General features: G+C 41.8%; 1 protein-coding gene across 1 annotated transcript in view; it reads right to left on the bottom strand.

The window, feature by feature from the left end:
* Positions 1 to 247: 247 nt before the first annotated feature.
* Positions 248 to 12,084, bottom strand: part of C11H12orf42 (chromosome 11 C12orf42 homolog) — a 244,834-nt gene continuing 232,997 nt past the window's right edge. The window contains exons 5-6 of the mRNA XM_061205754.1: positions 4,089 to 4,171; positions 248 to 377 (exon numbers count right to left, since the gene is read on the bottom strand). Of these exons, the coding sequence (XP_061061737.1) occupies positions 366 to 377; positions 4,089 to 4,171 (95 nt within the window). The 3' untranslated portion in view covers positions 248 to 365. The remainder of the gene's footprint in view (positions 378 to 4,088; positions 4,172 to 12,084) is intronic.

Genomic DNA, 12,084 nt, shown 5'->3' with positions numbered 1-12,084 from the left:
AGGCGGGAGTGGGGAGAGGAGCAAACCTTGATTAACCTCTTGGAGGGGAGATGGGTGGGAGCACCGGCAAGCACAGGAAGGGGTGCTCCTGCCAGACTGCCGGGGAGAGGCGTCTGCCCCGGGCCCCCTTTTCTCGGGGGGATGAAGATGCTTGGGGAGCATCTCTGGTGCCATGGCAACTGTGCCCCTTCCCACTGAATTCCCGGGCGCGCCCAGGAGCCAGCTTTGGGAATCTGGGTTTGCCGGTGTGCCTACTGCGGGTGCCATCCTCTCTTCCAGCTCAAGCTCTGACAAACTCCAGGAGACCCTGGACGAGGCAAAGGGGGTCTAGCTTCTCCCGTTGAGGCCGACGGCAGTGTACGGCCTCAGAGTAAGACCTGGAAGGCAAAGAAAAGCCAGGGTGGTGCTCAAGTGTGTGGAATTTACCTGCCCCGCTGGGACTTAAAAAAAAAAATCTCCTGATAACTGGATGTTTGAGAAATTGATGTTTGTAACATGCTGAGAAAAAATTTTAAATCCCCTGACATTATCCTCACGTGCTTCCCATATTTCTTTAAGAAAATAAAATGCTATCGGTTCTTTTCCTATTGTTTGAAAGCACCTCCTCCCCCCAAAATAACTTTTACAGAATCCTCATAAAACTTTTAATTTCAAGACAAACAGTTCAAAACTTCTAAAGAGAGGGAAACAGAAGAATGGGTAACTAAAATAAAGCCTCAAATTTGAAATTTGGGGAAAATTTGTGAATGGAAATTATTGAGATATCATGGAAAAACAAACAGATCCGCGGCCCATTTAGACATACTACTGACAATTTAAAAATCCAAGAGGCAATTATTTCATGAGTTTTATTAGAAATGTCAAACTGGGTGAAAATTAAAACAGTGTTTTAATCTGATGTTGGCTCTACACAACACATACATACACTCTAATAATAGATTTGATTTTTTTTCTTTCTTTGCCCAATCATGAAATCATTGTTTCATGTAAAAGATATATATATACAAAAGATATATATATATTCCACATGCATTTATATATAAGTATGTATTTATATATATAATAAAATCTTGATATATATCATATGTATAAAATTGTTTTGGGGGTACTTCCCTGGCAATCCAGTGGTTAAGACTCTGCACTTCCACTGCAGGGGACACGGGTTTGATCCCTGGTCAAGGAATTAAGATCCCGCATGCCCCGCGCCATGTGGCCCCCCCAAAAAAAATCGTTTTTACGTAAGAAATCCTGCCCACTGACCTACGCAAATTAAAGTCTAATTCTTCAGTAGTGTATTAAGATAACTTAGATGATTTAAATCACTTTCTGTAAACTTTTAAAGGGCTTTGAATAGCATGCAGATGTCTAAAATATTTGGAGCAACCCAAGGGATCATTGGCAAACTCAAAAAATATGCAGAAGATTTCAAATGCACATTGCCTTCCGAACAGTCGGTGTTAAATGGTATAACACTAGGTTCAATTTAGTTCATCACACACTGTTCTATGTTTGGTATGTACTGGGCAGCTCCCACTACACACTTAACATAACCAAGTCAAACTGTGAAAAATTTTTAGTGAGCCTGATTTCTCCAACGTGAGAATTATTTCCTGGAAATAGAGGTAGAATGGCATTTCAATATGGCCAGGTAAATAAAAGTTTTCAGAGAGCCAAACACATTGCTTTGTGAAAACTAGATGCTTAATAACTGTTTGGTGATTTGGATTTACAGCCCTGGCATATGACCCATTCATTGCAAGACGATTCCACCTAAGATCATAGATGTGACTCTGGAATTTGGAGAAACAGAATACAACCTAGACAGAATATGCTGTCCTCTGTCTTGAGACAAAGAATAGGAATTCCTTCCCTGAATGTAATTCAGTAATGATGCATTTTGTAACAAACTGTCTTAGAGGGACACTTTGGTGTAAGGGAATAAACAGGCTTTGGGGGCAGACCATCATAGATTTACATCCCAGCATATCACCTGGCCTAAGCCTCTTTGTCCTTACCTGAAACATGAGGATTGTATTACGTACTTTACAGGGTTGCTAGTGGGATTAAATTTGTCCATTCGTTTTTTTCATTCATTAATATTTGAGTGCCTGTTATGTGTCTGGCAGTATTCTAGACATTGGGAATACAGAAAGGAATAAAGCTGCAATATCCCTGCACTTATGGAGCATGCATGCGAGTTGGGAAGAGAGGGAGTGGAAGAGGAAGCAGACTAATAGATAAGCAAACAAAGAAACGTATAAGTGTCAGCTGGTAATAAATCTTAAGGAGGAAAATAAAGTGAGAAAGGTTAGGAAAGCCCACCCATGTAGGTGACATTTCAGTAAAGACCTGAAGGAAGTGTAAAAGCAAACTAAGCAAGTATCTGAGGGAAGAACATAATAAAATGTAAAGCATCTAGTACATAGTAAGTGCTCAGCACCCATGAGCTATTATTGTCATATTTGGAATCTTAATATAGGAATGCTCTGACCTGGAGTCAGAATGGAGGCTTGAATCCTGGCTCCATCCCTAAAGTTACAGAATCTCTATGGGCCTCCAATTCCTCATCTAAACCATGGGAAGATAACAGTTCTTGTCTCAGAAGGTAGCCATATGGACCATAATTGAAGATGTATGTTCAGATTTTAGCACATTGCCTTATACATAAGACTCAAAATGTGTTAACCTGCCAGCATCCTCAACATGCCATCATCAAGCCCATCCTCCCAGAAAAGAAGAATCTCTGACTCAGCATCTTTGCTACAAAGTCTCCCAGCCTCGACTTTACCATTTACAGCCCAGGCAGGACATTATCCTCTAGTTCAAAGAAGGTTCTCCTTTGGACTGTGTCAAAATTTCTCTTTCTTCTATTGGTCAATTCCAACAAACTGTATAAATATGTGCAACAAAATCTACCCAAAAAGTTACCTAAAAAAAAAAAAAGCTGCATAAAATCAGTCTAATTCTTCTTCTACACGACACTTCCTATAATATTTGGAGGTATGCATTGTCTCCTGACATTTCCTCTCCTGCAGTCAGAATATCAGCACCATAAACACCACCACCATCATCACAGCTGCCATTTAGTCAGCCCTGCTGTGTTCAGGGAATTTTATATCAACAACATCTCTTCAAGGTAGTAATTGTCAGTATACAGAAAATACCGGGCGCAAAGAACATTTATGGGACTTGATCATGGCAACAGAACTGAATGAAACAGTAGAAAGCAGAAATTTGAGCCCAAGTATTTCTGGTTCTGGGCTCAGGTTTCCCTGATGTCAAAGCTCATTTCTTCTGGTCCACCTTCTTACCTTTAAATCATTCCTCCTGTTATGCAGTTTTGAGATACTTCATTTTTATACACATTATTCTGTGCTATGAATTCACACCTTCCTTATTTGTAAAATGGGGATAATAACATTATCTGCCTAAGAGGGTTATATGAGGATTTCATAAAATAATGTAAAATGCTCAGCACAGTATCTGAGAGCTTCATAAATGGGGGTTGGGATGCTGATGATAATACTTGTCATTATGATTATCAGGTGCAATACCTGAATCATTAAACTCTTGTCATCAGCTCACACCTGTGCTCTCCTCCAATACAATACAAAGCAACAAGTAGACTTCCATTAAAGACTGACAACTACAGTTCTTATAGAACGTTCTAGAATAGGACTTACCGTTGAGTCAAATAATTTTGCTGTTTCTACTGAACTTAAAAACAAAATGTGGCCAATTGAAAAGAGGAAGAAAGAGTTAGGAACCACAAAGTGATACTCACCAGATGGGACAGAATCTCCCTTGGAATTACAAGGGGGCTGGTTCTGAAATCTCACGTGCCTGTTGATATGTGTGCCTGTGGCCTCCAGGTGCATAGGATTTACTGAGTGGACCTGAATAGGCGTTTTTGTCATTCACTATTCCAGAAATGAACTGCCCCAGGCCTGTCTGGGTGCTCCTCTGGCTCCCATATTCATTTCTTGTCTGACCGTGAAGATCAGTGGGGTCCCTTCCCATTCACTGGACAGTGTTGGAGAGGGACTTGCTTCACCATGGCTTTCTTTGCCGAAAGAAGCTATACTTACAGCAGGAGGCCTGGGGATGCTGTACTGGCGAGCACAGAGCAGTCTTCTATATGCCATTGGAGTCTGAATCCTTTCTGGAAATACTGTAAAAGGTAAACACATTATTTTGAAGGAAGGCACTTAAATATCACCTACGGAATTAATGGCAGGAAGGATAAAATCAGGCAATGGATGGATTTTTTGTTTGTTTCATGTTTCTATCCTGAGAAAACAAAATGACAGAGAAGCCAAGGACCCAGGTGCCCAAGTAGGAGAAGAAGAGGAGGGAAAAGGTGTGGAAGGGGAGGTAAAAGGCTGGAAATGCTTTTGTTGAGTTCAAGCTATATTGCAGGCGCTGTGTGAGGGCCCAGACATGTTGGTCATTTAGTCCTCACAGGAATCTCATCTAACAAATAGAATTATTATCTCCATCTTTTCAGGTCAGAAAGCTAGTTTGAAGCTTATGGGTTGAGTTGTGTCCCCCAAGAAGATATGCTGAAGTCCGAACCTTCCGTAGCTGTGAATGTGACCTTATTTGCTAATAGGGTCTTTGTAACTGCAGTCAAGTCAGGATGAGGTTGTTAGGGTAAGGCCTTAGTCCAATATGACTAATGTCCTTATAAGAAGAAAAAACAGACACAGACACACAGGAAGAATGCCATGTGATGACAGAGGCAGAGAGTGGAGTGATGTATCTACAAACCAAGGTACCTCACGGACTGCAGCACCCGCCAGAAGCTAAGAGAAAGGCACGAACTCTCCCTTAGAACCTCCAGAAGGTGCCAAGCCTGCTGATACTTGGCTGATACTTGGTATCCTGCTGATACTTGGATTTCCAACTTCTGCCTCCAGAACTGTGAGATAATAATTTTGCTTTAAGCGTCCAGTTTGGGGTTCTTTGTTATGACAGTCCTCGGAAACTAATATACCCACAATGGTTCAAACTCACACATGTCATCCCAGAATAATTATTAACAGTAGCCCTTTTCACTAAAAAATTGTTCAGACTTGGGGGTAGAAAAGAAGAAAAACCAGGAGGTGGGGAGGTGTGGAACGGGGGGAGGAACGAAGTAGATTTCTTGAGTTCTACTGTGTGGCAGGAACCGTGCCAGGACGCACCAACTCTTAGCAAGACTCATATTCCCTGTGTTCAAGGTTCAGTCAAGTGGCAAAGATGCTGGCCATGTTAGGTAACAGGACACACTACTCTTAAATCGCAGCTTTGCCTGCAGAAGGGGAAATCAAAAGAAATGCCTCCAGATAATAGAAATGAGAGAAGAGGCCAAGTAGGAGCAGCCATCAGAAGGGGCCAGCCACTTCTCAGTTCTTTTATTGCCCTGAGGGGATGTGGGCCCCATGAAGAGAGATTTTTCTGGATTTTCAGGAGAAGCAGACATATGTTTTTTCAATATATGTAAAAACTTCTAATTTTTAAATGTTGGTAACTCGCTCGATTTAAAAAAATATATGGTATGGATGCCACAAAACACATCTGTTCTCTGAATCACCATGGGCCACCAGTTTGCATCTCTGGCCTATGGCCAGCCCTATAAAAGTTACACTATCATTTACCTCCTTTCGTGCCATCTTCATCTCAGAACATGATTTTCTAAGTATTCTGCTTGGAGTCATGGGGATGTATTTGCAAGCTCTGTGCCTAAGCAGGTTACAGAGTTCTAGAAGTCTCGTCTTCCTCCTGCACTTTAGGAAGACTGAGATTTTCATTTTAATCTTAACTGCCTGCCCCTTTTCATCATAAATCCCAGAATTTGAAATGGTAGACAAATGTATCAGTCCCAAATGCAGAGAAACTCCTAGAATCTTTCAAAACAGTAGCTCTGGGACTCTTGATCCCAAAGGAAAATCTACAACCTTAGAACCAATGGCATTTGACCTGCCTTCATTCTGTTGTTCAGGATGGAAGGGCTGAAGCCACTTTACACACCTTCACATTCCACAAGTTATGGGTTGAAAGAGACCTTAAAGATCATCTGAGGCTGACCCTCACCACCTTCTTCATCCATCTCTGTTTAAATACTTCCAAGGTCCTGAATCTCACTACCTCTGCATCAGAGATTTCATTGCTTATCAGAAAGGCAAATAAGTAACTTTGTAATTGCCATATAAAAGGCACATTTAAATAGAAAGAAAGGTAATACTTTATATAGGTAATAATTATCAAGGTCACCCTATATGATGTTGAGACAGCTGGTGACTATGTTTGTTTATTTAGTTATTCAACCCATATTCATTAAGCTCCTACCATATACTAGGTACTGCAACAATGACAAAATCTTACTCAGATCAACAGAACCCATCATCTTGAGGCTAAATTGACCAGCTGATTTTTGGCAAAATGGAATTCAGCACAGCAACCCAAGAGCCTCCCAGTTTCACAGACCCCTGCATGAATTTCAGGTTTCCTCTATGATACAGCTGCCAGGTTGCCTGAATTGAATAGAACAACCAGTAGTTTGGGCATCAAACAGAGACTGTTGTTAGAAATGCAAGGGCCATTTCCAATCTCCAATGGCTTTCAGCCTTTTTTTTTTTTTTAAATTTTCCAATCTCCCCACCAAGACAGTGGCAGAACTTGAGCCCAAATCCACTGCTCATGATTGAAAGTCCAGTGTTCTTTGTTACATTACTGGGCTGTTGAGTCTACTTCAGTGTTTCCCAATCTTGGCTGCGCATTCACCAATGTCTGGCAGGCTTTGAAAAAATATAGGCACGTGGTCCCGGGGCCCCAGTCTCTGTAGTTTGTAAGCCCCTCGGGTATTACGATGTGTAATTAGGGAGACACCGGTCTAACTCACTCATCAGAGATGTCAGGTACTGTTATAAATTGTATGTAGTCCAAATACTCATGAGCAATCTAGAGCCATGACCTCAGGTATGTCTTTCTCCTCCAAGTATTATCTCTCTGTGAACAGTCTTCATTTCAGATACCAGCAATATCTGCCACTTTACAACTGGTCTATTCCTTATTCTATTTGCTTTCACACCAGTAAACCCACTTGAGCCAGACCACGACCCCTCAGCTTATTCACTCAGGAGGGACCTGAGGTCAGAGAGTAAGCATCTGTCCACACCACGAGTCAAGCACCAGAGAAGCTGGGGTTGGGACTCAGGTCTTAGATTTCGAAGGAGTTTGGTTTTTCTACAGCCCAATCAATGCCAGCGGTGCCAGAAGAAATGTGTGATTACCATGACCTGGGCTTGATGAAGGGAGGGATGCAAATGTCCACAACAACAGCTAGCAAACAGTGGGCGCTGACCACCCTCCTGGCCTTGCCTTAGCCCGCCATCAGTGCTACCAGCATGACTTCTACTGTGCAGAAGAAGACAGGGCACCTTAGACTGAATACTCTGCCTGAGGCCCAGTGACTGAAATCAGCTCCCAGGAAAGCCCACATTCTAACCCCTCCTCCAGACAACCTCTTCCAGTGCTCACTTACTGATGCAACAGGCCAACTTTTCTCAACTACCTGTTCTTGGGTGTTTCTCGTCTTAAGAAATTCTTCCTTTTGCAGGTTCTTTCAATGTGTAGACAACTCTGCCTCTTATTTTGCAGCACAGGTCTTCCATCTGTTGCTAATTTCTTTTGAAATAATATTGTGGCAGACAGGAGATTTCAAGGCACAATAAGATAACCCCCAGAGCTGAATGTAGTTCACAAAAACAATGTATCTTTCTCTTGAGCTGCAAAATAGCTCATGATAAATCATGACAGATGCAGATTTATTCATTTTCTATTCATTAGGAAAAGACAAATATGGTAATCCCTGCATATTCAGCCCCTCTGGGCTACCAGGGAGCAGGATGGCGCACCCCATCACACCTGCTCCTGGCAGCGCTCCCTCAATATATAACTTCTATGTGTTTGTATCCCCGCCCTCTCTCTTCTGCTCCCTTGGGCTTCTATCTCCAGCATGTTCATGTTACAAAAAAACTAGAGGCACCTGTCCTAGAAGGAGAAATGAAACCCAGAGACAATTAATTCCCCAGAGCTCATCTTGCCCTTAACTGTAGGCATAAATAGAGGCTAAAGCTAATTAATATCATCTCCTGCATATCTAAAATCAAACTTAAACTTTAAATAGGTCTTCAATTAATACTGAAAACTCCAATGACACACTTTTAAAGGATTCTTAGATCACATAGTAGAGTTGGAGTCTGCCACCTCAGCCTCACCACTTCTCCTAGTGGGGGAGTGAGAGTTTTTCAGCTAGTGGGGCTGAGTCCATGGGAGGGGTCTGGAAAGCAGCAAGCCCTGAGCCCAGACTTCTTGGATCAAATCTGGTTCACCTCTTCCTGGCTGTGTTACCTAAGTCAAGCTACTTAAGTGCTCTGTGCCTCAATTTCCCCATTCACAAAATGGCAATAATGATTGCCACTACCACCCAGGGCTGAGGTGCAGGTTAAATGAGTTGTTAATAAACAAGTGTTTAGAGCAGTATGTGACACACAGGAAGTACTCAGCCTTAGCTGTTGTTATTGTTCTCTCTCCCTCTATAGCTCCTGAATGGCCTCTTTAGGCAATAAGGACTCAAGTGGAAAATAATACCTTTTCCATCCATCCAGAGTTTGCCTCATTTTATTCATTCCTTTGTTCAAAAACATATTTATCAAATGCCTAGTATGTGCCTTGTTCTGTACTTGGCCCTGGGGATACAACAGAATAAGGCAAATGTGGTCCCTGCCCTCATAGAGCTTACAATCAACTGGAGAAGATGACAACATCAAGTCACAACTAAGTGATTACAAATTGTAGTGAGTGACATCAAGGAAAAAACAAGGGACCGAGACAGAGAAACATGGGTGGAGACCTAGGAAGGTACTATTTAATTTGAGACTGACCCGAAGGTTGAAAAGGTCAGTCATGCAGGAGGGGGGAATAGCATTCCAGCCTCACAAGGACTGAGATATATTCCTAAGATTGCTACACCCAATGGCTAAATGGAAGTGAGCAAAAAAGAAGGGACAGGTGAGGTCTAGAAGTTGCACAATGTATGATGGAAAGCTACCAAAATTTTCCCATAGATGAGTCGCGACAGCAGGACTTACCCTTGAAAAGGTTCTCTAAGGAAAATTGGGCAGAAGAGGATGAGAGCAGAAGCTAGTTAGAAGGCAGTTAGCAGTCAGCTAAGTGAACAGCGATGGCAACTTGGATGTGCCTGGGAGTTTTGTATAGTGGTTGAGACACAGACTGTCTGGGCTTGATTTTCTTCATCTGTAAAATGGATAGATAATGATAATCCCCATTTTGGGGGAAGGTGTTGGCAGAAATACATGTCATGGACTTCCAGTTTTAGCTCCAACATGGAAACAGCTTGGAAACTGACAGTCCTATCCTTACAACAAGAAAGAGTTTAACAAAGTGAAAAACAACAACTTTTCCTGGACCCATCAGAGAACTGAGTTTGCAGGGCAAAAGGCCACCCCAAAATCTGGAGAGACAGGTGAATCCAAAGAGTCAAACCAAGATCTGTTTCCCTGGAGTAGAAGCCTTTGGAACAATACACTGGTTCCTACACTGGTAGGAACATTTAAATGATCATTTTGATGAATTGCTGGAGGCTGGGTGTAGACTAGCTTGAGAGTTAGAAACTCCTGAAGACAGCAGGTTTAGGTGGTCCCTGCACTTCAGTGGATTTTGTCTATAAGAACTTCACTAGTTTCTCAAGGTGAAAGTCTGAAAAAGATCCCTTCAAAGCTCTGATACAGGCATGGGAAAAACAATCATCGTAAAATATGCCCAGAGCATCCTCCATAACAAAAGCATATCAGATCCTTATCCCAGCTGAGGCAAGGGCATTTTTCCCACTCCAGTTCCTTTAGCCTTCTCGTCTCACCTAAGGAGCAGTCAAAAAAAAAAAAAAAAAAAAGTTAAAAAACACTTGTTAAGGTCACAGCCAGAGACACAGACCCACTAAAAGACTGAGATTAATCATAAGATTATAGAATGTTTCCCCTCCCCCACACCTTATCAGCACACCAACAGGTGTCCAGTATAATAACAGTGGATTCCAGCTGAGAGAGCTACAAGATACAGACTCTCTCTCAGGAGGAGTAGTCAGGGAAGCCCAAAGTCTGGAAAGGGGACAAAAGTGCGAACACTGGAGAAACCTGAAGCCTCTCGTACTTACAGCTACAACAAACATTAAACACATCCCAGTACCGAGTCGGGTCGACACAAAAACCCACAGCAAAGATCTGTTTACTTCAGTTCCTATTACCTGATGTATCATGCTTGGCTTTCAACAAAAAGTTATGAGGCATGTCAAAAGGCAAGAAAAAAAAAAACCCAATCTGAAGAGACAAAGCAAGCATAAGAACTCAGCTACGGCACAGACATCAGAATTATCAGAGAAGGAATTTCAAACACTGTGATTAATATTCTAAGGGCGCTAATGGAGAAAGTAGACAACATGAAAGAACAGTTGAGTAAGGTAAGCAGAGAGATGGAAACTCTAAGAATCAAAAAGAAATGCTCCACGATTTCACTTATATGTGGAATCTAAAAAAGCTGAAAACATAGGAGCAGAGAGTAGAACAGGAGTTACCAGGGACAAGGAGGTGGGGGAAATGGGAAGGTGTTAAGTCAAAGGGTACAAAGTTGCAGTTATGGAAGATGAATAAATCTAGAGGTCTAATTTCCAGCATGAAGACTGCAGTAAATAATACTGTACTGAACACTGGAAATTTGCTAGAGAGTAGATTTCAGGTTCTCTCATCACACAAAAAATGGTTAAAAACTACATGAGGAGATAACAGGTTAATCAGCTTGACTACAGTAATCATTTCACTATGTATATGTGCATCAAATCATCATGTTGTACACTTCAAATATATACAATTTTTACTAAAAGTAAAACACAATCCAAAAATGCTAGAAATACAAAACGCTGTAACAGAAATGAAGAATGTCCTTGACGGGCTCATCAGTAAACTGAACACGGCCAAGGAAAGAATCAGCAAGCATGAAGATAGGTCGATAAAAACTCCTAAACTGAAACGCAAAGAGAGAAAGAAATGGTGATAAAAAGAACAAAACATACAAGAACTCTGGGACAATTTTATAAGATATAACATATGCATCATAATTGGAATACCAGTAGAAGAAAAAAGAGAAAACGGGCAGAAGAAATGTTTGAAGTAACAATGGCTGAGAACTTTCCAAACCACAAATTCAGGCAGCTCAGAGAACATTCAGCAAGATAAATGCAAAAATAAACAAAACAAAAACAAAAACAAAAGACCTACTACATACAGGCATAGCATATTAAAATTACAGAAAACCAAACACAAAAAGAAAATCTTGAAAGAACCTGGGGGGCTGAGAAACAAGCAGGGAACACTTTTTAATAAGTGTCTAATAAGTTTAAGAAGAAGAAGAATTCAAGAGGATTGCTCTTCAGCATTATAGCTTACCCTTCTCCATGTCCACCTCATCACCCTCCCTCCTCCCTTTCTGCAGACTTGCCTGGGGATAACCACTTCTCTTTCCTCAGGGATTAGTCCCCGTTGCTCAGTTCACCATAATCAGTCATTCCAGCTCTAATGTCTTGTCTCCTACTAAGGATGGCAAACAGCTTTCTTCTTGAACACCAGTACCCGTTGGGACATCAATTTTTAAGAGTTCCAGGGCTGTGTCTCAGTTCATGGGGAAATGACTGATATCTGCCATGGATGTGGGAGAATGAAGTGGCCACAAGAGGGGCAGGAACTTGTCCCAGCTCAGGTACTCTGCTAAGTATGAGGGTGACTTCCCTGCCTCTGGGGGAGGGATGTTCCTTCTTCCAATATCACTCAACCACCTCCCTTCCTCTAGTAAAAGGACACATGGAGTTGGTGTCTCACCAGGCACCAGAAGGTAACCCAAGTGTATTCAGATGCACTTCACCCTCCTTCCACGACACCACCTCTTCCCCACGACACCATTTGCCTTACTCAGTTGCATTTGAATCACAGAAAGTCTCCAGCCCAGGGACATGGATGTGTATTGAAATGTTTT

This window comes from Eubalaena glacialis, chromosome 11 (assembly GCF_028564815.1).
Source record: "Eubalaena glacialis isolate mEubGla1 chromosome 11, mEubGla1.1.hap2.+ XY, whole genome shotgun sequence".
NCBI lineage: Eukaryota > Metazoa > Chordata > Mammalia > Artiodactyla > Balaenidae > Eubalaena > Eubalaena glacialis.
Note: the sequence above shows the minus strand (reverse complement) of the source record. Positions and strands in the feature narration are given on the sequence as shown.